Here is a 27,696-nt window from a genome sequence, read left to right as displayed (position 1 = left end):
GCTGCGCATGCTGGCCTACAAAGTGTGAATGATTTAATGCCTGACAAACAGCACATATACATACAATTTCAGTGCTCAGTTCTTACAATCGTTTCACTTAGAAAAGTCACTAAAGAACTACAAAAATTGGTATACCCACAGTAGCTGTGTAAACAATTGTACGCACATAAGTCTACTACCTCATATTTCAGGGAAAACAATGGTTCTTGCTACTTATACAGGGAAGTCTCTGGATGCAAGAGAGTGTACAATAAAAACAGAAACTCATGGACTAAGAAGAAACCAAGTACATCAGTTACAAATCCTGCTGACTTCAGGTGGATTAAATCTGAATAATGATACAGGGTAGCACCACTATCTCAAATACAGTTAAGCATGCTTACTTTAAAGAGGACCTGTGTGTATGCTTGGGGGGTGGGGGAAGGTGTCCAGCAATATGGGTTGTTCAGAAAATTTTAAATTGAAAATTTCTGGAAAACAGTGTTATTTGCTAATGGAAATGTTCTGATGCCCTACAACAGGAATGGGCATGATATCTGACCTAGAACTCCTGTCACCCCTCATTCCTGGCTATGCTGTCTAGAGCTGATGAAAGCTGCATGCCAAAACATCAGGAGGGTCACTATGCTCAGCTATGTTGTTTGGTGAATGCTGCAAGTTGTACAAACCTGTTGTACTACCAATTTTTAAAGAGAGATGTGGGGGGTATTTGGAGAAATACAGGCTAGTTACTCCTGTTCTGGATAGACTAGTTGAAAGGCAGAATCAATATATACACAGAAGGACAAGCTCTGCTGAAAAAGAATCAAACTGGCTTCTTCAAAGATAAGTCCTGTCTCAGTAACCTATTAAAGTTCATTGAGAGAGTCAGTAAACAAGAGGACGGGGTGATGTAGTAGCCATTTTTTACTTTTGGATTTCCAAAAGGCTTTTACTTACTTACTTACTTACTTACTTACTTACTTACTTACTTACTTACTTATTTATTTTATTTAGAACATTTTTATGCTGCCCCATTCGCAAAAAGCCTCGGGGCGGCTTTTTTGCCAATATCCTTCACCAAAGGCTCCAGAGCAAACTCTGTATTCATGGAATAAGTGTGGGGGTGGGAGAAGAGAAAGTGCTCTTTATCTGCTCTGTTCTTTAACCAGTTAATGAACCAGAGAGTGTGGAAATAAATGGCAATTCCTTCCAATTAAGGAATGGAAACAGTGAAGTCTCACAGGATTCTGTACTGAGACAATGCTGTTCAACTTATCCATAAATATTCACAAATTGTATCATTATTGGTCTTTTGTGGTTGTGAATATTGTATTTTTTATTGTTCTATCTTGCTTGGATTTTAACATGGTGTAAGCCACCCACAGAGCCTTGCCTAGTGGCGTGGCATATAACTTGAATAACAAATAAATAAATGAGATAAAATGAAATGAAATGCGGAGTAAACAGTAAAGTGCCCTAGTATTTAGGGTTGCTAAAGTCAAAGGGACTATGAGGATCCAAAGCTTTCTTTAAAGCTAAGAGAATGAGTATCAAAATAGCATTTGTGGTTCCGTGTAAGCAAGTAAGTATAAAGTAATTCATGTGTGCATGCGTATGTGTGTGGGGGGGATCCCAAATTCAAGAACAGGTTGATGCAATCTTAGCTAACAGTGACTGATTAAGAAAGGGATTTTGGGGTGTTGGCAGAAAGATTAATGAAAATGTGGACCCAGTGTACAGTTGTTGTGGGAAAGACAAACTCCAGGTAAGAAATAATTAGGAATGGAATTGAAAATAAAACTACCAAGATAGTATTCCTTTTATACAAATCTTTGGTGTGACCCTGTATAGAATATTGTGTACAGTTCTGGTCATTGCACCTGAAAGAAAGATATTACAAGCAGTTCCTGGGTTACAAATGAGTTCCAATCCTGAGAAAACGTAAATTTGTCTTTAAGTCAACTTTGTATGTAAATCAGATCACATATAATTGGCCCTCCACATCTGTGGGCGTTAGGGGCACAGGACCCCTGTGAAAGTGGAAAAATATCTCTATTCCTCCCCTCAATAAAACCTCCAAAATCTCACCAGTGCTTCCTCTTTGCAGCAAGGAAATACAGGAGAGATTTCCCTCTCCAGGTGGGCAGGGCAGGAAAGGCATGCTTTGGAAACCTCCCTCCCTGCTTTTGATTCCTCTCTCTCTATGGTGATGGTTTGGAGGCCCTCCCTCTGTCCCCTTCTGCTTCCCCTCCCTCTCTCTCCCTCTCTCTCTTTTTGGTGATGACATTTTATAGGTTGTTTGTAACCTGGACATTCGTAACTCTGGGCCTGTTCACATTAAGTTGGAGAAAGTGCAGAGAAGAACAACTAAAACAGAGGGTGGAGTACCTCCCCTATGAGGAATGGTTACAACAACTGGGATTCTTTAGCTTAGAAAAAAGGCCAGTAAGGGGAGACGTGATAGAAGTGTTTAAAACAATGCATGGTGTGGAGAGGGAGGCATTTTTCTCTCTCTTCCATAACACTCAAACCCAGAGTCATCCCATGAATTGATTGGTGGGAGGTTTAGGAACAATTAAAGAAAGGACTACTTCATACAGCATATAGTTAAACTATGGAATTTATTGCCATGGGAAGTGGGGATGATTAGCAAGCTGGATGGCTTCAAAAAGGGACTGAACAGATTCATGTGGGGCGGGGGGAGGCTATTAGTGGCTACTAGCACTGTTGGCTACATTCTATCTCCCATTATCAGAGGCAGCATGCTTACATACACTAGTTGCTGAGGAGTTTGGGCAGGAGGAAGTCTTGTACCCATCCTGGATGGTTAGTTTACCACTGAGTAAACAGATTCCTGGACCAGGTGGACCACTGGCTGGATACAGCATTGGTTATCTTAGATTCATAACTGATACATAGCACAGCCAAAAATAAACAAAAAATGAATTACTAAGAGTTCATTGTTTGAATAGAGTTATAGCCAAATATGAAGACTAAAACACAGGTTTGGGTTCTGATTTACATTTCAAATGTAAATATACTAGAAGGCATTCAAAGAGACTGAAAACTTGGAAAATTATGGCTATCCTATGCATGGTGAAAGGAGGTGGAGGTTGCCTTTGCACTAGTGAGATACAAAGCACTTAGACTGCAAATTTTGACTCTTAAAGTGTTTGGTTTCAAAGTGGATAGAAGGAATGTAAGATGCTGCCAGGATACTGCAGGCAGAGCTTGTCCCCTTTCTCCCCTGTTCCCCACCCTCCATCTTACCTGCCAAACTCTGCCCCTTACATTGTTCTTATGACTTTGGATCCATAGCCAGTGTGGTTCTTTCCACATCAACTGTGAGAGAAAACTTGCCTCAGATGAAGCAAGTTTCTGACGGCAGAGCTGAGCATCCAAAAAATCTTATTACTGTCTAAACTCTGCCTACAGATATCGAATCATGCTGTCACTGTGTATTTTCTTTTAAATAATCAGATCTTATTCAAGGGATGGGAATTCTGAGCTGCCTAGGAACACAACTATCAAGCAGATATTACATGACATAAATATATGAGAGCCAGTGTGGTGTAGTGGTTAAGAGCATGGGACTGGGACTCAGACGATCTGGGTTCTAGTCCCTGCTCAGCCATGGAGCCAACTGGGTGACTTTGGGCCAGTCACAGACTCTCAGCTCAACCTACCTCACAGGGTTGTTGTTGTGGGGATAAGATGGAGGAGGAGATGTAAGCTGCCTTGAGCAGGATATAAATTGAAAAATAGATAAAAATAAAAATACATACAATACAAACAACTGTTCAAAAAGAAGTCATAGACAAATGTGAATGTTCTTTAAAAGAAACTCTCTTCCACTTATTTATTTATTCCAGTGCAAAACCTCTCTACTTACTTTACAGCCATCATACTAGTTTCCATTGTGGAATCCATTCTTCCTTCCTCTGTTGTATCTGAAGTCAACTGGTCAGTTTCGGCTGTAAAATCAGCTGCACAAGCACCAGAAGATTCTGAAGGAGGAGGTAAATACGTTGTTGCAACAAAATTACTACTTCTCAGCTTATTAACTTCTTCTTCAAGTTTCTTCTTCTCTTCAAGTAAGCGAGCTCGGTCTTCAGAAAGGGTTTCAATCAGATCTGAACAAGAGGCAGGCAGTTACTAATAATTAATATTCCAAGACAGTGCAATACAACGCATAATTATTTGAATCCAAATTACAAATTGCTTAGAATTCACACTTACCTTTGTCCCTTTCTTGCTGCTGTTGTATCATTTTTAATTTGTCACTAAGATCATTTATTATGTTTTCTTTTTTCATTTTTTCTCTTGTTAGAACAGTGTTAAAGGTAGTCTAATAAGAGAGAATTAGCATTATTTTAGGTAATAAACCACACAGGAAAAGTCCATAAATACTATTTTCTTTCCATTTCCCAATAGGACACAATCCTATGCAAGCTGAGACATTAAAAAATCCCACAGTCCTCAATATCTCAAAACAGTTTTCCCCCCATCTAAACATACAAAGGATGCATCCTTAGAAGTATAAACCTGAAATGTATCTAATATCGCTCTGCCATATTACTGGTAACTTGTACCTTGTGAGAATCCATTGAACCTCTCCCTTAAACTTAAATCAGTAAGACAAATATGGTTCTTATGTCACATATCTTTCTATGTCTGGCAAATACCCAATTGCAGAAATCAGTCAGATGCTAATACTTGTCACATCAGAAAGGCTGGATGTGAACCTGTTTAATCTGCTAGACTTGCTTTGGGACCACCAGAATTTGAATTAACCTCCCCATCACCCCTGAGTTTGCCTACATATAGTTTTTGTTTTTAATCGACTATTCCTTTGTTTCCTTGCCTCTCTACCACATCCCACTAGCAATACATCCTCTAATAACATAATGGAGACTATATGGAAACTGTTTGAAAGGTGTACTGAAAGGAACAGGGATTGCTAATAGCAGAAAATTGAGGAATGATTACCTGCTGAACAAGATAGCAAAACAAAGATGCTCCTAGCTGCTTTAAACCACTCCTGAACAAGTGTATCTATAACCTGAAATCATGGAACAGCCAATTCTACCTGCTGTTCTGCAGTGAGTGATGTTCGGATGTTTTGCATTTCCTCATTTTTTCTTTTCTCATGTTCTTCAAGCTGTTCCAAAAACTTCACCTTTTCTTCCTGGAGTTTCTCTTGAAGTTCTGCAACCAAACTTGATGCAGATGATTCAACCAAACTTGAGAAAGGAGACATACGTAAAATCTAATCAAACAGACCAATTCAAACAAACCTAAAAAGGCAAACTCTCAAACCTCAATATCATATTACCCAGTGGATATATAGAGCAAGGAAAGTTAAGTTTCTGGCTAACATTTGCAGCCAATTGTAGCCTATTAATTCTACATCAAGAGGCATTTATGTTTGGGAAGTCCTGCATATGAAGTATGGGAGATGCTTTAAAAAAGGAGAAAATATAAGCTTTTACATATTTCGAAGTCAACACTGTAATATAGAGCCACCTGGCTAGACTGGCAAAAAAACCTTCCATTCTTTGCAATCTCACTCATGCTAACATTATCTTTCCTCAGCCCTTTTCAAAACATTCCATCCCATAACCCTAAAAAAATCATGAATGTCAAGTTGTGACAGCCAGCAGTGGAGGAAGAAAACAAGCAGGAAGGAGAAGGGAGATCCAAAAGTAGCAGGCAAGAAGCAGGAGGACTTACTTCAATGTAAAGTGAAGCAACTTGCAAAAAGGTAAGCTCCAAAATGGAGAATGAAATTGACTAGCACATTGATAAGACAGGGATATCAGTATACTGCGCTGGTATTGCCCTATTCCACAACAGCAAAATATCCCAGAAAAAACATCCTGGTGAATGAATTCTTAAATTCATAAGGAAAATAAATTGGAAAATTAATTCAATTTGGCAATCTGATATGGGAGTGGAGGGGAAGTTTCCCTTGGAAGGTAGCAATTACAAAGACTAACTGCAGAAAGGTCACTGATATAGGGATCAGGGCAAAAAGGTCTTCCAAAAAGGTACCTGGAATATGTGTTGGAGCTGCTGGAGGATGTGAGTAGGGGTTGGGAGGAGCAAGAAAACAATAAAAAGGTAAAACAGACAGAAGAAAAATATTTTAAAAAGATGGTAATATTAAAACTGTTGCTAGTCAGTAAGAAAGGCTTCACAGAACAAAGCTTTCAGCAGGCACTGAAAACAGCAGTGTTGGTGCCTGCCTTCAGAAGCAGGGAATTTCATAGAAATGAGGCCACCATACTGAAGACTACTCTCCTTGTGGCCTCTAGTCATCCCATGGGTTCAGGTGGACCAACCAGGAAAATGTCCAGCAATGCCCTCAGTGATTGGTAACCAGAGGGGCTTTCTCAGATACCTTGTTTTCAAGTTGTTCACACCTATGCATACTAGTACTAAAACATTAAACCTGGTTTGGTAGCAAATATGAAGCCATTGCCACTCCTCCTGCAATAGAGTTTCAGACTGAAAAAGTGCAGCTCCTAACAACAGCTGAGATACTGCATTCTGCACTAGATAAGGTTTGAACAGCAACAGTAGGGGGAGCCTCGCATAGGTAACAGCAATCCAGTCTTGATATTGCTAACACCTGTATCACTGTGGCCAAGTTATTGCTGTCCAGGAAGGACTAGAGCTGGTGAACCAACTGGAGATGATAAAAGACAGCCACCTCAGCCATTGGGACTTCAGCAATTGTGATATATCAGACAGAGTGCAACCACATCTAGAACTGACAATGAGCCTATCTCCTGGATTTGGGAACCACTCATCCACAGTGCAACCCATCTTACCAAGAATCATGTCTTGTTTACTGAGTCCAGACAGTGATCTGGGACTTGCAGAGTCTCTCCTGATTCAGTTGTCATAGGAAGATCAAGCTCTGTATAAATAGAATATTTATGGTACGAGGCTTCAAAGCCCCTAATCACCACGTTCAGTGGTTTCATATAGGTGTTGAACAACATTTGGATGTAAACCACAGCTCAGTTGTCAATGTTCTGAGGAATAATCACCCAACTTAATCTCTGAAACTGACCCTACACGAAAGATTAAAACCACTGTTAATGCATCGCCTTCAAAACTGAACCTGATCCTGAAGTAAACCATGGACAAAAATATCAAAAGCAGATGAGAGATTGAATAGAATTAGTAACTTACACTCCCCTGCCCGTCTCCCAATGTATTGGTGACAAGTTCTGTAAGCAGGTCAAAAACAAGACTGTAATGGGTGTAGATAATCAGCATTATGCAAGAGATTTATGGCAAAAAAAGCTATAGATGTTCTTTATCATAGTGTTGGTGTGAAACAGAGAGAGAACAAAGTCTCTCAGAACTCCTCACTTACTGAAAGGGCTCTTCGTATGTACTTGTTCATGTACTTAAAGAACAGGGTCTTTAAACTGTTCACCTGCACAGTTACCTTATCTGTTGATGGGATGGCTCCATAAGACTTAGCATTAGGGACAGAAACTCTAGAATTCAGCTGATGTCTTCATTTATTTATACACCACCTTCTGAGAGTCCTCAAAAGGGCCTCCCAAAACTATTTACAATCATGAATCACCTTAATATAGTGAAGTTATAAAACTAATAAAGCACATTAATTTAGTACACCATAAAAAGAAAAGCATTAACAAGCTATTTAAGAATCATCAAAAGCTTGATGCCATAAAAAAGTTTTTGCCATTTGCCTGACACCCATAAAAGCCCATCAAACTTTCCATGGAAGAATTCCACAATCATGGTGCTGCCACTGAAAAAGTATCAGCTCAACTGATAACAAGATCAAAGATAGCCCCTTTGGCAATCTAGGATTCTTCTGTAACATTTCAGATAAAAAAGAACCACAGACTGTACTATATGAGAAGTTATAAACCACCCCCCCCAAGAAAAAGAACTTCTTTTTGTAATCTATCTTTACAGAACTTTTCAGAAAACAGTTAAATTTCTCAACAAATCACATGTCGCAAAACTCCAAAAGACAATGGAGAATACATTCTATTGACAGCTGTACATTTAACTTAGGAACCTTTAGTTGAATCCTGCCACTCCACCCACCTAACATTCAGCCAGTTTACATGATTTGAACAAACCCAAATGGATTATTTAAGCCATGATGGGCTGCAGCACAAGCCTGCAGTCATTCTGAATATTGAGCACATGGCCATGTCTTATCATATTATGAAAGTCTGGGCAGTGGAGGCTATGCAACAGTTAAGCAACACTCACAAAACCCAAGAACAGACCATGTGTTAAACCACCTGTGCCACCTGGGTTCACATGACTTGATAAGCTGCAGACAGATATTAAATGTGCAAAAACTGCCCAGTACATACCACAGTGGGCTATTTTGAACATGTAAACAAGCTAACTCTCATACATTTTAGCTGATAAAAAATGTTCTTGTTGTCTGCTCTCCAAAACTGAAATATACAAAATCAGTATGATGAACCTATATACAAACCCTTTTTTCTATTTTGAAAGGAAACAACAAATATATATTCCTCCTTTTTACTTTCAATCAATTTTAAAGCAGATTAGCCATTGAAGAAAATGTTTGAACTAGAAATGGAAGAAGCCACTAAGGTGTTGCTAGCTTAACTGTTCAATGTAAAGCTAATCTCTAAGGGCATTAGGCTAAGATAGAGGATGATGGGAGGGAGGGGGCAATTGAAGCCTGTGAATTTTCCTTTGGGCTGGAACACATGCTTTCTATCGAAAAGAATCCAGGTTCTATCCTTAGTTCAGCTTTAACTAATATTTTACACTCCAGATGTTTTGGATTACAACTACTATCAGTTCTAGCATGTTTGGCCAAGGCTTGGGAAAAAGGGGAGCTTTAGTCTAAACCATCTAGCTAGCATCATGTTGGGAAAGGCTGACTTAGCCTCACCAGACAGAGCAGAGAAAGGTTCCTATCTTAAACCCTGCAGAGTTGCTGCCAACGAATGCACTCAGTACTGAGCCAAAAGGAACAATAATGTGTTTTGGCAAAGAGTAGCTTTAAATGTTCCTAGCCCAGAAACAACCCAATTTCCAGATGTCTAGAACTAGGTCTAGGTCAAAGCTTTTGTATTTCCTGGAGTTTTAGTGGCTTTACAACTGATGGCAATCTTTTCCTCAAAAGGCCAAGAGAATTTTAATGTGTCTTGCTCAAACAACACCTCTTAAAGGAATTTCAAAATCAGGTTGTGATATTGTGAGGGGAGATTATCAGAAGTCTCGGCAATTCTTCTACAAGCCTCTACAATATGGGATCCATCCTGTATTTGTATTCACTGCAAACAACTTTCCCAATTCAGGATCCTTGCAAGGAGAAATGAGTTACGTGCATACTTGTAAAAATGTTTTCACCCATCTTGTAACCCAGTATGATCAACCATGTGATTTTTTTCACTAGTCAGTGCTTTTGGGAAGGACAATCTCTGGATTCAGCTTCCCAATCCCAAAACAAGGTGATTGAGAATATTAAACCTGTTTGTTATTTGGTTAAATAGTTGCTTGTTTAAATTACAGTGTATTGTACATGAAGCTAACTTGAAAACTGTTTAATTGATCCAGCATAGAGCTAATTGAATAGAACAAACCAGGATCGGTTGATACAGTCAAGTGACAATAGAGCTTCACCAGCCGCACTGGATTCCACAATCTACACCCAGACACAATTTAAAGTATTAGTGGCCAACAGCTTAGGATCACTGCATTTGAAGCAACCTCTTCTCCCAGATAGCTTTGCCTGGAGCCTTAGGTCATATTCAGAGGCATTCCTCTGGGAGCCCCATGAAATTAGGAAAGTAGCTACAGAAAAAAAGGCCTTCTCAGATGTGGTGCCTTGTTTATGGAATGTTCTCCCCAAGGAGAACACCTAGTGCCCACATTTTTCTTTTTCACACCAGACAAGGATGCCCCCTTTCCCAGGAAATGTTGGATTCAAACTGGCCTGCAGAACGCAGGAATCACTGCCTTTACATATATTATATTCCCTTTGATGATGATTATTATTTTATCATGTTATCCATTCCACCCAGAACATTTTGCTATTGAATGAATGAATTATAAGAAACCTGATTAAATTGTTCATGTATATAATTTATCTAATGCAAATGCTAGCAGAAGAGTTCTTGAAGTTGTAACTGTACTGGTTCAGCAAGTATGTAGGACTACATACAATCATTTTCTCTCTTTTTAAAATATCCATTTATTGCTGCATATTAGTAAAGGGATCTCTGTTTCATGAGGAGTTCCCATCAGGCATTTATTGTCTATTTTCATTATTTCTATAGTGCCAATAAAAAAGTTATCTGGGAATTCACAAAGTATGTCAGCTACAACTGCAGGAGAAATGAATTCCTCACCACCTACATGCGCACACACAAACCACACACCCATGCATACACTGCCCAAGTATTCAAATAATGAGTGTCATTAAATGTTTAATATATATAAATTCACTATCATTTCATGACAGGACGGCATATAAATATTTTAAATAAATAAATAAACTATTATATGAGAGTGGATAGTTTCAAAGAATAATGCTAAAAGAGGGCTAGTAAGAATATAGTAGAATGTTTACTCTTACTCCTCAACTAAAACAGTGAATTAATTGTAGTATATCTGCAAATATTTTCTATACCATGAACAGAGAGCTCTACATTGTTCCATATTAATGCAAAACTAACCAAGAAAGACACATAGCATATCATTTGGAGAAAAGGACAGAAACAATCCTGACCCTTTTAGCATGAAGAAATTAGTGACTTAAGCTAGTTCAGAATTATAGAACCAAATACATGTCAGATTGTTGGAATATTACTTTTTCTGAATCTCCCTCTTCGATGCACCCCATGGTGAGCGGGTTTGAGAGTATCAGACAACTTGAAAGCAATGGCACTAGAGACTGTTTCAATAGCTGATCCCTTAACACGGACATACAAGGTGGAATGGTAAAAACAGACCACATACGACTGCTTATATCCAATACTGTCTATTCTGCTGACAGATGTTCACCGACAGAGTAAGGAGAGGGCAATTTTCAACAATTCCCTATCCCTCAAGCGCCCAAACGTTTATTTGAAAGGGTTAGGGGAACCTGCAAAGCAAATTTGGATAGTGTGTCATAGGATGCAAGGGAGAAGAGAAATTATCCAAAATTGCTCTCCCTGCTGCCTCAATTCCTATAATCTTGCCAAATATATTCCATCAGCAGAGCAATCAAGTATTACGGTTGGCAGGAATTATTCAGCATGTGAGAAATCTTATAACTAAAGCTTTCAGGATGCTATACAAAATAAAAATATAATGAAACAATGTGTCATGCATGAAGCTCCAACAGAAACAGTGACTCATGAGGAGACCTTGCACTTGGCACCCAGTGCCCAAGAGTCGACCCCACAACCCAATGCAAGGATGGCTGAGCCAGCTACTGCGTCTTCCTCTGAGCCCCAGCACGTTGAGCAAACACCTGGACCTTTACCAGAGACAGAGAGTCATGAGAAAGAGGAAGCTGCAAGTTCTACTCAGAAGGAGGCAGAGCAAACTGCCTCTCCCCCCCCCCATGCTGATCTCCCTGAGCCAGAAACAGAAGACACAATAGGTGTCCTGGATTTTTCAAGAGCCCAGAACAGACATATTTTACACCGATTTGAACAGCTACAAAGTAGACAGCATGAGAGGGAAGAAAGGCGTGACTTGGGAGAATGATCCCACGTGGGCTCAGGAAGAGAAGCCATTATAGGACTGACATATGCTTAGCAAGGACCGCTATTAGGGAACTTATCTATAGAACTGTAAATCTTGTAGACAATTAGCATTAAAGGACTTTAGTTTTATTGCTCTAGAATGTGTGGAATGTTTACATACTGGGCTGCCCCTCACAACAGAATGATAAAGCTTAATAATAAAAGTTGAATAAGAAACAGAATTCAAAAGAACTTGTAACAATAATGCAAATCCTAAATAGTCATCCACTGAATCTCAGTGGAGCATATAAGCCACAGGCTCTCTGTGACATTCCTGTAATAAGGAACCATACTTTCCTATTACAGATGAACCAAACCCATGTGGACTGCTCAAATTCCCATCAATGAGAAAAAAAAAATCCAAATCTGTTCCAGAGATAGTTCTTTAGGTTTTCTCACAGAAATCTAGGGTTGGTATGATTATTTTCTTGTTAATCATAAAAGGTATAAAGGTTTTAGAACTGTGTTGCAACTCTCCTAATTTCCATGCAGGATGATGTTCCCAAGCTGGATATTCAATGCCATAGAGATCCCTTCTTTCTAAGAGTTGTCATTTCCTTTGTATCTTACATATACGATACTCAGGATTCTCACATCCTTGGACATTTGTATTTTCAGGACAATTTCTTCTGTAATGCTTGTCTCCCACCTGATACACTACGAAGTTAATTTTTAAAATTTATCCATGCTGTTTTTCCTTTAAAATTGAATTTAATAAATCAGAAAGGCAGTTTATTAAATACACTATATGCAGTGCTCTTTGTGCACAGCTGAAAACCTTAAGTAACAATTTCTGCTGCCAATTATTGATCTTAAAGATTAGAAACACTCTATTCCAAAATGTTTTAAGTCATACTCTCCAAAGGCAAGTAGGCTGCTGTGTCATATGGATGGTATACCATCCTATCACTTTCATCTTGCACTGCCTGCCTGCTCCCATAGTGATGTGAGCTATGAGTTATCATCTATAAGCATTATGATTTGAATCTAAATATTCTCTTTTTTTATGGTGTGGGAAACCTCCAGCCCTTTCCAATGTTGCAGAGTAGAGATATACTCTTTCCTTTTCCCAGGACCTGCATTTGGCAGGGGAAATGCCCCCTTCCCAGCTGATCACCAGATAGTGCTGGAAAGGCTCCGTGCATATGTGCATGCATGTGGGAGTGGGGGTGACAGTCAGTGGCCCCACCCACTTTGGCCAGTGACCCTACCAACTACAGGCCTCTGCCTTGAGCACTAGGTCAAAAATAGTTCTCCCCTGCTATTGCATTAGAAGACTCTTTTTGTAAGAGAAAGAGAATCTTTGGAACCATACCTATAGAATGAAAACTGTTCAGATCTGACTGTTTTAGAACTGTGCACTTAGAAACCTCTACACCACATAAACAATTTCTAACTAGTCTATTCCTTTAACCAAATTACATGGTTCAGTCAGTCATAAGTGACTAAACAGAAAGTGTGTGCTAAAAATGAATGTTGCCCCATTTAAAAAATTGCCCTTTCCAATGAAGCAACATACTGTCCTCAAAGGTATGCAACACAGTAGTACACATCAACTCAACCACTTACATTTCTGAAGTCATACTTTTAATTAAAATCAAATCATCACTAGGCTAAATACTGAAAAGCAACACATATCTCAAATCATCACTAGGCTAAACACTGAAAGGCAACACATATCTCAGATGTCAAAACTAAAACCTATTGGATATTTACAGAATAAACAACCAAAGAACTATAAACTATGAAAACAAGCAATAGTAGTATAACTTAGTAACTAATTAAATGGTTTTGAAGCTGAATTATTTAAAGTACTTAAATGCAGGGCAGTATGAAGAAGAGAAAGGCAAACCTAAATGAGAATAGATGGTGCAATGATTACTGTTTGTATTAAAAGGGAAAAAAACCCAGTAAGTTATTAAAAAAACCCACAAAATGTGCCACACCCTGCAAAAGCGGCCTGGAAGTTACAAACTTCAAATTACAATAGATCAAAGCTAGATATCGCTGGTAAGGAACAACAGACCCCAACTTTATGAACAATGCTATTCCCATTTTCTTAGTTTCTGTACAGTAGATTCAGATGTGCTAAATTAAGGGGATCCATTCTATACAAAGGGGGAAGATCATTTATTTACCCCCATTTTATTTTGCCAACTTTGCATTAGGTTTCTATTTTTGTTTTTTGTTTTTGTTTTTTTTAATGGAGATCATTTCCCACGTTAAAGGGAAGATAATTTTCAAGGTCATTCAACCACATAAGAACTTTTTAACATGGGATACAATTTCCATAAAGAGATACTACACAATTTCAATGTGGAGACACAAGTTACTTTAAGAAGATTACCACTAGAAAATAGAGGCACTAGAAACCCAATGCAAAAATGTGACTTCTCCTAAAGCAGGTTTGCATACAGCCTTTATTTCAGGAGTCCAAACAATTGGATCACTGAATACCCCCTCATTATAAGCTGATGATGGAATGAAAGACTGGTTGTGGGGCGGCGGTGGGGAGGGGGCAAGTTAAAGATATCTGAGGAGAAAGAAGATGTAGAATCTGGGGTTGGAGAACTCTCCCCTTACTCCACTGACTGCAACATATATTCAGGATAATTTATTTTATTTCAAACATTACAGGTCAACTTAATTCATACAGTACCTCCGATTAACTTGCATCTCAAGCTGCTGGATTTTTTCCAAAAGTTCTTTTTCAACAACTTCCCTTTGCAACTCAAATGCTTTAAGGGCATTTTTTACTGCAGCTTCTTTTTCACAGCTGAGCTTCTGCACAAGCATTTTCCTGTCCTGCTCATGGTTAGTTACTAGCTGTTCCTTTTCCTCTTGAAGTTTATTGATAACAACTTCATATTTCTTCTGTTGTTCACACAGAGATAAGTTTTCCTCCTTTTGCTTCTCTAGGGCACTCACTTCCAATTCTACTTTACCTTGTAATTCTGTTATTCGTTCTTCCAATCTGTTTTCTGCTTCAAGTGCTTTTTGATGCAAACAGGTTACTTTGCTCAATTCACTTCTAAGCAAATTTGTTTCTTCCTCGTGCCTGTCAATCAGTTCTGAAATACACTGATCTTTTTCAATTGTCATTAAAGTTCTCAGTCCTGCTAGACCTACCTGATAGTCATCATTATTAACTTGAATTATATGATTCAATTTATCAATCTCTTTTTTTAAAATTTCAGTTTCTTTGTCAACAAGGGATTTTAAATTATCCTGCTGTTGAGTTTTGCTTTCTTCTAACAGAAGTTTCATTTCATCTGTTTCTGCTTCTTTTAGTGCAAGTTCAACTTCCAATTTGCATCTTAAGTCAGACAGTTCAGAAACCGTAAGTTTTAATTCCTCAATCTGTTGTTCTTTTTCATGAACATCTGCAGCATGAGATTCCTGTATCTGTTCAAGTTGATATTGATTTTCTCTTTTTAATGTCTCCAAACAATCATGGTGCTTGGCCATCAGTTCTTCAAATGCTTGTGTATGTCTGACATGCAGATTGCATTCTAATTCTTTTAGATGATCTTGCTCCAAAGTTTGAAGTTCTGACTTCAGAAGCTGCATTTTTTCATCATTTTCAATATGAAGCTTTTTCAAACTTTCCAATACCCTTTCACGTGCTTCCCTTAGTTCCTTAATTTCACTACTCTTATTCTTCATTTGGCATTCCAGTTCAAGGAGCTTCTGATCTTTTTCATTTTGTAAGAACATAACTGCCTCCTTTTCATTCTTTACTATTGCAAATTCATTATTTTTATCATGCAGAAGATCTTCAAGACATTTTAAGTCATGTTTTAATTTTATAATCTTTCTTTTGTTCACTTCATCATCTTCAACTAAGGAATTCATTTTAGTTTCATATTCCGTTTTTATAGACTGCAGTTCTTTTTGATGCTTATCTTTTAGTGTTTTTTCAAGTGAAAATTTGACTTTTTCTATAATATTTCTTATTTCTATTGAAGTATATTTTAAAGAACTGGAAAAGTCACATTGTTCTTTTTCTACAAATGTTCTAAAATGGAAAAGGTCTTCTTTGATGTTTATTAAATTTAATCGAGATTCTTGAGCAACATCTCTACATTTTTCTAGACAAACATTTATAGCAGAATTTTCCTCTTTTGCAGATTTATTTGTGTCTTGCATCCTCCTGCTGTCTATTGCATTGATAACTGAGGAATAGAGGGATTCCACCATCATCTCTGGGCTTTGTGGATCACTTATCACATTTGGAGAGGCTGGATTTTCTTCTATTATAAACTCATTCACAGCTGACATAAAATCAGATTCTGGACTTTCTGCCAGTGAGTCCAGGTCTAAGGACCCTTGCTTAAGGGACTGCTCTATGCTTGGATGGCCAATAGTTTCAAAATCAAATGTATGGGCATCAATACTGTCTGGAGACAATTCTTCTAAAGGGCCTGGGGCACACTCAGGTGGGCACAGAGGACCCTGAAGACTAAGTGGAGGAGGAGTTTTAGGAGAGGTAGCAATTGTTATTCCTGCTGTACTTTCCATCCTTGGTGTAGTGACAGATTGGGGTGAGGCTTGACTATTGGAAGCCTAAAAGAATAAGATAAAAGTCAGAGTTAAAATGTTGTAATTTCTTAACAATTCCCACCATAGGCCCAAAACCAAATACAATGAGCTTCATATATGTATTGAGAAAAGCACTCCTTCCAAAGCCTCGTATCAGCTTAAAATAAAGGTAAAGGTTTCCCCATGACATTAAAGTCCAGTCATGTCTGACTCTTGGGGGCAGTGCTTATCTCTGTTTCCTAGCCAAGAGAGCCAGCGTTTGTCCGCAGACAGTCTCTGTGGTCATGTGGCCAGCATGACTAAACATCTAAATGCACAGAATGCTGTTACCTTCTTACCAAAGTGGTACCTTTTTATCTACTTGCATTTGTATGCTTTCAAACTGCAAGGTTGGCAGGAGCTGGGACAGAGCAATTGGAACTCACTCCATTGTGCAGATTCAAACTGATGACCTTTCGCTCAACCAGCACAGCTGAACAGCAGTTTAAACCACTGCGCCACCTGCATCCCTACAGGCAGCTATTAAATAGCAGCACCAACTGTTAGAAATACCTGAATGCATGCCAACCAATCCTCACTTGAAGTAAGGATGCATGTAACCCTTTACAAGGCAGTCACATTAGTAAGCCAACAACTAGAAAATTATATCCCAAATTGACTGGAATTAGTGTATCTATACATTTCTCTGAATTAGCATGTATCGGTACCTGTGTATTTCCAGAAGTACAATTTTATTTAATAAATGGAGTCTTATAGCACAAAGATCATATTTAGTCATGATCGAGCCATGTTATATTTTTCCTTTCATTTCTACTAAGCCATATATAACCTTAAATTAAAAGAGCAAAATAAAAATATGAAAAATATTTGTTGATTCAGGCTTTACACCATGACTGCAAGCAAAAGAGGGCTGAAAAGCTGAGTGTTTATCTTTAAAGATAGCACAGGAAAGAAATCTACTTTCATATAATATTTCCTTCTTATTTGTAACTACTTAAAACACACATAGCAAAAGGCAGATTAAAGCCAAATGCTTAAAGAGGTACTATGGATATCTATAATCAATATATCACAGAACATGATGCTAGTAAAGGTCAGAGTAAATATAACAGCTTATATATTTTTGAATCAGCCTTCCCAAGTGATACCTATAATAAGTATCCAATTGTTGGGGCAGGGAGGGGGTTTCGTTCTGAGAAGCAATGATGAACATGAGAAGTCCTACAAAACTGTAATAAATCAGAATCCTAAGGCAATATATTTTCACTTGGATTTAAGTCTTTCCATATGTTATATCTCCTAAACATGCTTTAAAAATAGTCAAAGGACCCCTGATGAGGTAACAAGCATGGGGATTCACAACAGATGCTTTTAGAAATACAATACCTGGCATTTAATATGTTTAATATTGGTAACACTGAGGATGAAGTCAGAATATGCTAAATATGACTTCAAATAATGTTGTGATGAAGAGGTCTTAAGGGTGGGCTACTTGTATACTAACTGGTGGCAGGTGAGGACTTTATACATGAAGGCCTTTGTTCAGTATGTAAGTCTATAACTTGGGTACTCTTTCTATTCTGTTACTTTTGTTCTTACTGCATTTTAATGTTCTTTCTTATTTAAATCATTTTAAATTGTTTTTGAAGTGAATGTTTTTGTTAGAAAAGGAAAACATAAATCAAATAAATAAAACACAACATCACCAGTGTACATTCACTTCTTGCTTCCACATGCAAATTTTGGATCCAAGAATTATGAATAATGCTTTACAGGCAATTTAAAGCCTTTAGGAAGTACTCATTATTTGTAGTAGAAATGAAATGAAAAAAAAATAAAATAAATCATGAATTCAGCATGGTATTTCCTCTGGGGAAGATACATTTTAGTAGCTTCACCACATTTTAAGTTCACTGCTTAATAATAAATGCAATAGATGCTGCTCACAGGATTGTGACCTAAGTACACATCAAATAAAAAGTTCTACTGATAAATGAGGGGGAATAAAAGAAGAAAGATTAAGTTCAGGAATCCAAAATATGTTTCTTTAAAATAGTCTACACTGATTTTACTTCACAACAAATAATTGCTTATACTGGACATGTTATGTTTTACCTTGCTATATTAGCCACATGCATGCTAAGGGATACCTTTTGTTCATTCAGCAGATCTGTAATGGTCTGTGACATTTCATCCAAACTTTGTGCTGCTTTGACCAGATTATGTAGAGCAAGTACATGCTGGTGGAGAGGTTCAAAATCACAAAGTATGGGGACCCTTAAAAATACAAATTCTTAATGGATTACATGTATTAGGGAGACATTACATTGTAGATTACATTTAACAACACTTATTTGCTAAACTTGTGTTTACATTAACAGCACTTTTGAGAATTTCAGGTTCCAAGTTGGTCCCTTGCACTCAATCAGATATCATTCATACATTTCCCTGGCTTTCAGAAGCAACTAAATCAGGATGTGAAACTGGTTGTGTGCAGAGAGGTAAGGCTATGTTTCTAATATCTTCTGTCTCAAAATAAGATGGTCAAAGCAAGCTGATTGACAGCGGGGGATACAACATCAGAAACAGATATGGAGCCAAAGTGGCATGATGGGAAAGGCTTCATTGTTCAGATAAAGCCATCCCAGCACTAATATGCAAGACAACACTTCCTGTCGGTTGATGCAGAGTAATTCCACTCCACAGAAAAAAAGACTCAAAGACTGTAGAGTTGAAAGCAGACTTGGTGTGTGCAACGAGGTGCATGGACGCAAACTCCTGCCCATTCCTCTACAAAACAACACCTCCATCCCCTTGAAAATGCTACAAAGAGCATCAGGACCCTGCTGAATGGAGTGCGGGGGGTGATGCGGGGAGAGAATGTGGCATCCCTGAAAATCCAAGCACAGGTGCTTTCCATGAACAGAGTGCTTTTGTCAAATAATAAATTATGTGAACAGATCATTCAATTGTGGATCCAATATAAGCAATTTAAAAGTTAACAGAGGATGACTGTTGAAAATTAGAACAAGGATGGCTGAATCAAACCATCTTGCACCTCTGACCTACCATTCCACAATTTACAAGCTTTTGTTAACCTATTTGGAGTCTTAAACCTTGGCTGTTCTACTCCAAGTCACTTAGAGATCTTCCAATAGATCCTAATCTACAGTCTGCCCACCTCAAGGGAATTAATTTTGCTAAGGAATTAATTTTACCTGAGTAACTAAAGAATTTTACCTGAGTAATGGCTGTACTTCTGAAGGACAAAATGACTGAAGAAATTGCAGATCAGATAATGAGATATCAGGAAGTTCACCATCAAATCTGCGAGGTTTTCGGGTCTGTATATAAAGCAATATGTATACATGAATATAATGAACAGGTAAGTGAAACAGCATTTAAAGACTGGAAGTACATGATACTAAAGGGACAGTCAGTGTAATATTACTTATATAGCTTAACAGATTATTTTAAAAAGATATTTTAAAATACAGTATGTTCATTCCATTTTTAAAAATGCATTTTCATCTTTATTATGTTTCCATTCTCAGAACCCATCATCTGTGGGAAAGAAACTGTATGATGTAAGAAACTTTAGATAAAAACTGAACAATGATGATTAATATACTAACTCTATTAAAGATTTGACTATAATTTTATATCATACTGTTTAAACTATTATTTAAAAAGTCTGAGAAGAAACACTGAAACACCACATTAGCAATATTTTCAACCAAAAGTCCATAAAGTAATGGACACCAAACTAGTTGCTACCAACACTGATGCAATTAAGATGAAATCAAGCCAAGCTACAGGCAAAATATTTTAACGCTGAATATGATCCACTTAAGTGTAAAAAGAAAACCATCCGAACCCTGAATATGCTGATGGGAATTGAACTGCTGTGGTTATCTAGGCAAGAAATCTTTGGGTCATGGTGGATAGCATAATAAAAAGTATACTGTGCAGCAGGAAATCCCATGAATTCCCCAGAGAGGTCCGCCTGGCGCCGTCATTTGTTTTTTGGTGCCAGGTTAAGACCTTTTTATTCCAGCAATATTTTAATAAGTTTTAATATTGTCTTTTCTATGTTTTTAATTGCGGTCAGGGTGGGTTGGGAATTTTATTTGTCATTTATGTTATATTTTACATTGTAAGCCACCCTGAGGCTTTTTTGTGAATAGGACAGCATATAAATATTTTAAATAATAAATAAATGAATGTTAAGGCTGAAATATAAAACAGCAATTATCATAATTCATTTTAGATCATTTGTAGAGTAACCATGCTAGGAACGCTGTGAACAGTTCTTGCTATCCCCTCTCAACAGGGTATTGGAGAGCTGAGGAATTTGCAGAAAGGGGAAAATGAAATGGTCCAAGGTTTGGAACAAATTCCTTAAGAAAAGAGACTAATACATCTTGGGCATTTTTATTTACAGGGAAACAAATTAGCCTAGAAGAAAAATCCTGGACATATTTACTCAGAAGTGAGTTCAGTGTGCTGGAATATGGCTACAGAATTGTGGCACACAATTATGGGATGGAGAGTTTATGATATTGTTTTATAAAAATGACAGAGGCATGTTCCTGCAATGATTGCAGCTGACTTGAAGGCAAAATAATATTATATTGCATTTACAACAATTTATTGGATAAATAATGGATATGGTGATTGTATGCATATTCTTTGGCTCTTCCCAGTTACACACAAGTTTTGGACAGACATATCCAAACTGCTTTTGGATATGGAAGAATATTCATTTCTGAACCTAAAAAGAATATGCTGTGTTGTTTGAAAAAGCTGCTGCTATAACAGTAATAAATTTACTGTTTATTACAGGATCTAGTAATAAATTTATTAACTGCTACAGAATAGGTGTTAAAGAATCCTGGGAAAAGTCACAGCACTCATATCATCAGAATGGTTTAAAACAGAAATGGGAAATTTGTGGCCCTCCAGATGTTTTGGGCAATAAGCTGCCCACTTGGTTTAAAATAATCTGGAAAATCATTTGAATAACTGTGGATATATTTTTTCATGCTTCTTTCAGAAAATAAAATGATAAATTTGTTAAGAAGTGTATTTTTATTTAAGTTCTGAAACAGTACTTTCCAAGATAAAATTCATAGTTATGTTACCAGCGTATTGCTTTCTTAATTGTCTGCTCCACTCGGACCACCTTTTTTTTTTTTTAGTTTTCACATAAAAGCCTAGAAAATGATTAGCATGGGGATAATAAAGAACATTTTTGTCCAGCTACCACACTATTAGAACCCAATTATATTGATTTACAGTAGCTCCAGGACAGTTAAGAGAAACACTTCTTCACATAATGCATACGCCTTAAATTGAAAAAAAAAAAGTTAACAGTTTTAGATGACTTTAATAAGCAAAACAAACAAAAAAGTCATGGAAGATATGTCCATAAAGTAAAATGAAATCTTCATATGGTGGCAGTATCCCTCCAAATACTATTTCCTAAAGGAACAATCCTATGGCTCCCCACCCTGTAGGGAAAGGGGAACAAAGAATTATCCAGAACCTCAAGACCCATCAAGAGCAGACTCAAAACAAATTTCAGGCTTCAGTTGATCTTTGTGCTTGGAGAAGGGTGGGATACTTCTCCCTCTCTTCTTTAGCTCCAGGTTCAGAGGAAGCCTAGGGCTCATTTTACTTGCCAAAGCCTGGATCCTCTTTAATGATACAGATCTATTTTATTAAATCCTGCTTGCCCAAAAATATTTTTGCTTGGCTAGATATTTCTAAGAGAAGGAGAACTAAGTTGTGTAAGACTTCAAGATGATTTTCATTTGCCATAACCAAGCATGTGACAATCTGGAAGTATGAATTTTCTATCTATATAGTTGATTGAAAATAAGTGCAGAGAAAGAAACAGTGGATAAACCAAACTATTGAAATATTGTTGTGTGTGATTACCACTTGCCCCAAAAGACAGAGCAATAATATATTATGTATTCTTCAGATATCTTGATTAATAAATGATGAACATGAAATACTCACACAAAAGGATGGAGGCCAGGCATCAAGTCCTCTGAACAAACGATTTCTTAGAAAAGATTTCCCTGTGCAATGAAATGTGCATTATTTCTATTATTGATATATGTGAGATACTCTGATAATAGGAAAATGCAATGCACTGGCCATTCATGGGTAGAATTAGTATTCATTTCACATTTCATTTGTCAGTTGACTAGATTCTCAAGGAAGAAAAAGAGGAAGAGCGCCAGTTGCAGAAAGAGGCCAACACATTTCACACTGAAGAGAACTATGAATATAAATAATGTAAAAGCTATATTGCAATCAGTTTCTTTAGATGCCATCCAATGAGGCTGCTCATACCCCTCCAAACTCAAAGGGTTACAGATATGCAATGAAAGATGGAATAGCATGGAAGCTAGGATGGCCACTGCACTCTCCTTGTTCTCCAAAGCTTTCAGATTTCCATTTTGGCCATATGAATGCTTTTTCCTCTTGTACAGAAAAAAAGGTTGAAGCCCTGCCAGGATTCTTTGAAGTATGGCAGTGTGTCACTCCTCCATTCTTCAATCCATTCTTCAATCCATTCCTCCCCAGACCACTCTGTTGCAACAGCTCCAAAGAAAGTATTGCATTTTCAAAGCCAAAACCCCATTTTCAATGGGGTTGCACTACCTCTTAAGGACAAGGTCCGCAGCTTGGGAGTGCTCCTCGATCCAGAGCTTTTGCTGGAAGCTCAAGTAACAGTGGTGGCGAGGAGCGCTTTCTTTCAGCTTCGGCTGATTCACCAGCTGCGTCCCTACCTAGAGAACGACTGCCTGGTGACAGTGACACACACATTGGTAACTTCCCAACTAGACTTCTGTAACACGCTCTACATGGGGCTGCCCTTGAAGATGGTCCGGATACTTCAATTGGTGCACAACAGAGCTGCCAGGTTGCTGACGGGGACTGGGTGTTGTGCTCACATAACTCCAGTCCTCCGTCAGCTTCACTGGCTCCCCATTGAAGTCTGGGCCCAATTCAAGGTGTTGGTTATCACCTATAAAGCCCTTAACAGCTTGGGTCCTGGTTACCTAAAGGAGTGCTTACGTCCAGACGTACCCTCCCGCCCCTTGAGATTGGCAGCAGAGGCCCTTCTCCAGGAGCCCTCCGTGAAGGACATTAGGAGGGTGAGCACCCAGAGGAGGGCTTTCTCTGCGGTGGCGCCCAACCTATGGAATACACTCCCCAGAGAGGTCCGCCTGGTGCTGTCGTTATTTGCTTTTCAGAGCCAGGCCAAGATCTAATTATTTAAACATCATTTTAATTGTTAATTTTATTTATTGATTTTAACAACTTCGGCCAGGATGTCTCCAACTGTATTTTATTGTATTGATATTTATTTATTTGTAAGCCGCCCCGAGGCTTAGGTGAATGGGGCGGCATATAAGTCTGCTAAATAAATAATAAATAAATAAATAAAACAAGCCCCAAAAGAAGTGCTATTTGCAATGACAGAAGGAGGGTCTTTTCAGCCCAGCTCCAACCTCAACAGTATTTTCCCCAGGTCAGAGCTGAGGCTTTGACCTATCCTATAATACTGCTGACAATGTCAGGAGGCCACAGGATTGTGCCCTTTACTATTAAAATGTGCAAACACAGTTTGTATACCATTGTATATAGTTAATATCCATCATGTCCTCAAAAAGAATGTTTTAAATGCATCAGGCTCATAGTTTTTCTTATGCAACTTGACAGCTCCTTATTTCCTTTTCCAACAACTTTTCAAGAAAATATTTAATGCACTTAAAACAAAGCAATAAAAAAGTACAAAAATGACCAAATAGAACTTTCACCCAAGGGCCTGCTTACGTGGCCATTAGACTGGGATATACACATGGCTGCAATTTTGAATATGCAACCACTGCACTTCATTTTTACTAACCTGATGAGAATGGATTATAGATGAGGGTTAAACAAAACCTTCTACAATCTATGGTCTCTTTTAAGGTTATTCAAGTGTTGTTTTACCCTGGCATAACCCACACTCACTGAGTTCACACAACAGAACTATCCCTGACTGTGGTCATACAGTCAGTATGGCACCCCAAGGGCTCTACAGCTCATCCAAACTCAGTAACTGTAAGCTAACCATGAGCACTGCTACACAAGATCAAGAGTGTGGTACAAGAAAAATTTCCTAAACCAAATACAAAAGTAGATGTAACTGGGAGCCTATTAGTAACTGGGAGTCTAGTAATCTATTTGTATTCATTAGATTACCCTGTCTGAATAGAAAGTGGTCTAATGGAACAGGAACAACTTTTTAAAATAGTGACTCATAGACAAATATGCCACATACTTCTGCTTTTTCCTGCTTTTTCACTCCAAGCACTTTTCTCCCAGCCTAATTATTATAAATGAAGTAAGGCAAACTGAAAGAAAAGTGCACAGGGAAATGGAATACAGAGAGATACAGGAGGAAAATAATATCAGTACATATTTCTACAAGCCTTTTTCAAGAACATGATTATACACAATTGAGGGCTGATATATGAACAAATGTGGTTGATACTGCCACATCCCACTTGTTTGAGTAATAAGTCACTGCAATGGTCTTACACGAGGAAACAGTTTCCACATACTACAAATGTAAAGCAGCCTCTATGTAGTGTACATATATGAACTAGTCTTCTTTCATGGACAGAAGTGTTCTTTGTGCCAATATTATAAAGTATTTTTTCTGCTGCTGAAGCTTGCCCCTGTCCCTCAAATACTTACTAAATAATTTTCCAAAAGATTCCCTTTTGGCTTTCTCTGCATCATAAAGATGTTTCCCATCTTTTATTAAAGCACCAGCCCACTGTAAGAAAAAAAAATACTAAATATACAGATAAAGGTACATATACACAAAAGTCATGATAGTTCCTCAAGTTATACAAAAGTTTGAAGTCTAAATCATCTATTCAAGTTACTTACTTCTCTGTAGTGTTTTACAAACATTTTTCTCCTTACAACTTCAACAACAGCCAAACAGTACATCTGAGGGACATTACTAAGTTTCTCTACAATCTTCACTCTTTCTAGCAGCTCTGTTACAAGACGAAGCAAAGCTTGTAACTTCTCTCCATCCTGATCAGCATGAAGCATTACAAAGCAGCACCACCTATGGAGAATAAAATATAACAGGAGCTTCTTAACTATTAAGAAAGGAAAAAAAAAAATAATCCACTGTGCAACCTGAACTTTGTTTTCAGCTTAATATTAGTAAGCTTATCTATAAAAAAGCAGTCAGCCATTAGCAGTACAACACAAATAGAAATGTAAATTTTATTGTGCTAGTGCAGAATTGGCTAACAGCTCCCATCAGGCCTCGATCTGGAAATATCTGGGCAAGCTACAAGTTGCCCTATCCTGAGCTAATGCAAGGAACCACTAGCACAATACCAGCAACATATGCTGAGTTAACATTATTAATTTCAGAATGGTGTGTTGTTTTATATTATGAGCCATGGAGAGAGCCCAGATATGGGCTACTGTAGCAGCATATACATACATTAAATAATGAAATTATTTGTGTCACTCTTTTCATGTCAGTGCTGCACTGAAATGAAATTCGGTTTTGTTTTTCATCTATTGGGCAATCAAAAACAAACCATAAATCATTTGAATGAAACTGTATAAAGTTATTTACTTTATTTTAATTCTTTATTGCATGAATTTCACAGCTGCCTGGGAAGAGTACAGTATTCACAAGATGTCAAAACTGTACCCAGTGCTCCCCACACGTGAGCTCAACCTACCCCTAGTGCATCAGGAAGCCTGTGGTTCTTAAACCAATGGGAAAGGAAACAAAACGCTCATTTCGAGAACAGGCTAGATCAGCAGAATTCACAGAAGGGAGCTTTGCTGTAAATGTGCATTCAGGCTTGTTTCCAGAATTGGTTGAGGAAGTGCTAGCTTCCTATAACCCTAGCAGTGGGTCTTGCTCATGCAACAGAAACATTACATCCTGACTTATCAAGCCAAACATTAATTTTATAATTAATTTCATACCAAGTTGACAAAATGATATATTGTTAAACCAATATAAAATTGAAAGAGTAACTGCAACGGAATATATAATTTAAAATCATTTTAATTAACTAAAGAAAAAAGCAAGCTATTAAGTCGTAGAAGTAACAAATGCAGTCAGGTATATAACTCATAGGAGGGACCATGAGTACAACCATACATATTTGTCTTTTCTGTGTAATTTAACCTATTTGTGTAAATCATTTTAAAAAACCACCTGAGGTGAAAAAATAAGGCTAAATACAGCTCTTCTGACTTCTTAAGTAAACAGCCCTCTGGAGAAATGCTAAGAACAACCTTCTAAAAACTATAAATTCACCATGATAATTGGTTGATTCCCACATCATGCTAAACCACTCTGAAAATACATCACAGTTGGTTGAATGTTTTCACTGAATAACCCACTAGAGTGCTGAGAGATGGGTTTTTTTCAAGCCTTGTCTTGCTAGTTTCTAACTCATTCCAACAACCTGTTTCAGCACATATTCCTGACAGGGAATATTCCCATTCTGTTATCCTTTGTTCCCCTACTACATTAGTGGCCTTTTTACTATCAGTTTGCTAAGTACTCCGAGTGTTTGTATGCCTTGCCTAGTGGAAAGTTTCCAACCCAGGTCTCACCTCATGGCAGTTCTATACCTGTCTATTCTTGTTCTGCAAATAAAAAATTTAAACGCTCCCTTTTGGGGTTTCAGTCTTAGCTCAAGCTTTTGCTATGGATAGCATGATGCTTTCTTTGCTTGCCAGAGAAGAGGTTTTTGCTTCTTGTCCTTGTCTTACACTTCCACTCCCATTGTGGGAAGCAGCTGCTGCTTACTGTTCCTTTCTTCCTACCCCTCTCCTCTGTGCTATGAGATGTTTTGCTGTCTGCTCACCTGCACACCCCCAACTCCTTCCACAAGACAGAGAAGCCACTTTTGCTTAACTTCCCCTGTTGTCAGTTGGCAAAGTGAGTACTCCACTCTTCACACACCCACCCCAATCTGACCTGTCTGGATTCTGTGCCATTACCAACATAGATGGTAGTAGTGGGATATTTTTAAAGTCTAGCAGGATTTGAATATTTATTTCTGTCTCCTCTGTATTTCTCCCTTTTCTCACTGTTTCTCCCTGCCTTTTTCCACTTCTGGGATCCTGCATTTCAAATGAGCATTTATATAGCCTTGCATTATATTAGATCCATAATTACCAGATCAAAATGTCATTGAGAGAACAGTTGGACAATTTTCTCATTATACATTTATTTTGCTACAGGTGCAACGGGATAGAACAGGAACAGGACAGAAAAGCATATAGTGACAGAGCGGTGCATTTGCGGTGTGTCAGG

The 27,696-nt window shown here is 37.9% G+C and overlaps 1 protein-coding gene across 7 annotated transcripts in view; it reads right to left on the bottom strand.

The window, feature by feature from the left end:
• Nucleotides 1-27,696, bottom strand: part of RB1CC1 (RB1 inducible coiled-coil 1) — a 77,398-nt gene that overhangs the window by 17,060 nt on the left and 32,642 nt on the right. For 4 of the 7 annotated variants that reach the window (XM_044424485.1, XM_044424486.1, XM_044424487.1 and 1 more), the window contains 9 exons: nt 25,275-25,461; nt 25,077-25,158; nt 22,338-22,399; nt 19,551-19,654; nt 18,461-18,587; nt 14,428-16,334; nt 5,072-5,225; nt 4,222-4,330; nt 3,875-4,115 (listed from right to left, as the gene is read on the bottom strand). In XM_044424485.1, the coding sequence (XP_044280420.1) occupies nt 3,875-4,115; nt 4,222-4,330; nt 5,072-5,225; nt 14,428-16,334; nt 18,461-18,587; nt 19,551-19,654; nt 22,338-22,399; nt 25,077-25,158; nt 25,275-25,461 (2,973 nt within the window). The other 3 variants (XM_044424489.1, XR_006414139.1, XM_044424490.1) reach the window with 3 other exon arrangements.

This window comes from Varanus komodoensis, unplaced genomic scaffold (assembly GCF_004798865.1).
Source record: "Varanus komodoensis strain SLA01 unplaced genomic scaffold, ASM479886v1 scaffold14_1, whole genome shotgun sequence".
Classification (NCBI taxonomy): domain Eukaryota; kingdom Metazoa; phylum Chordata; class Lepidosauria; order Squamata; family Varanidae; genus Varanus; species Varanus komodoensis.
Note: the sequence above shows the minus strand (reverse complement) of the source record. Positions and strands in the feature narration are given on the sequence as shown.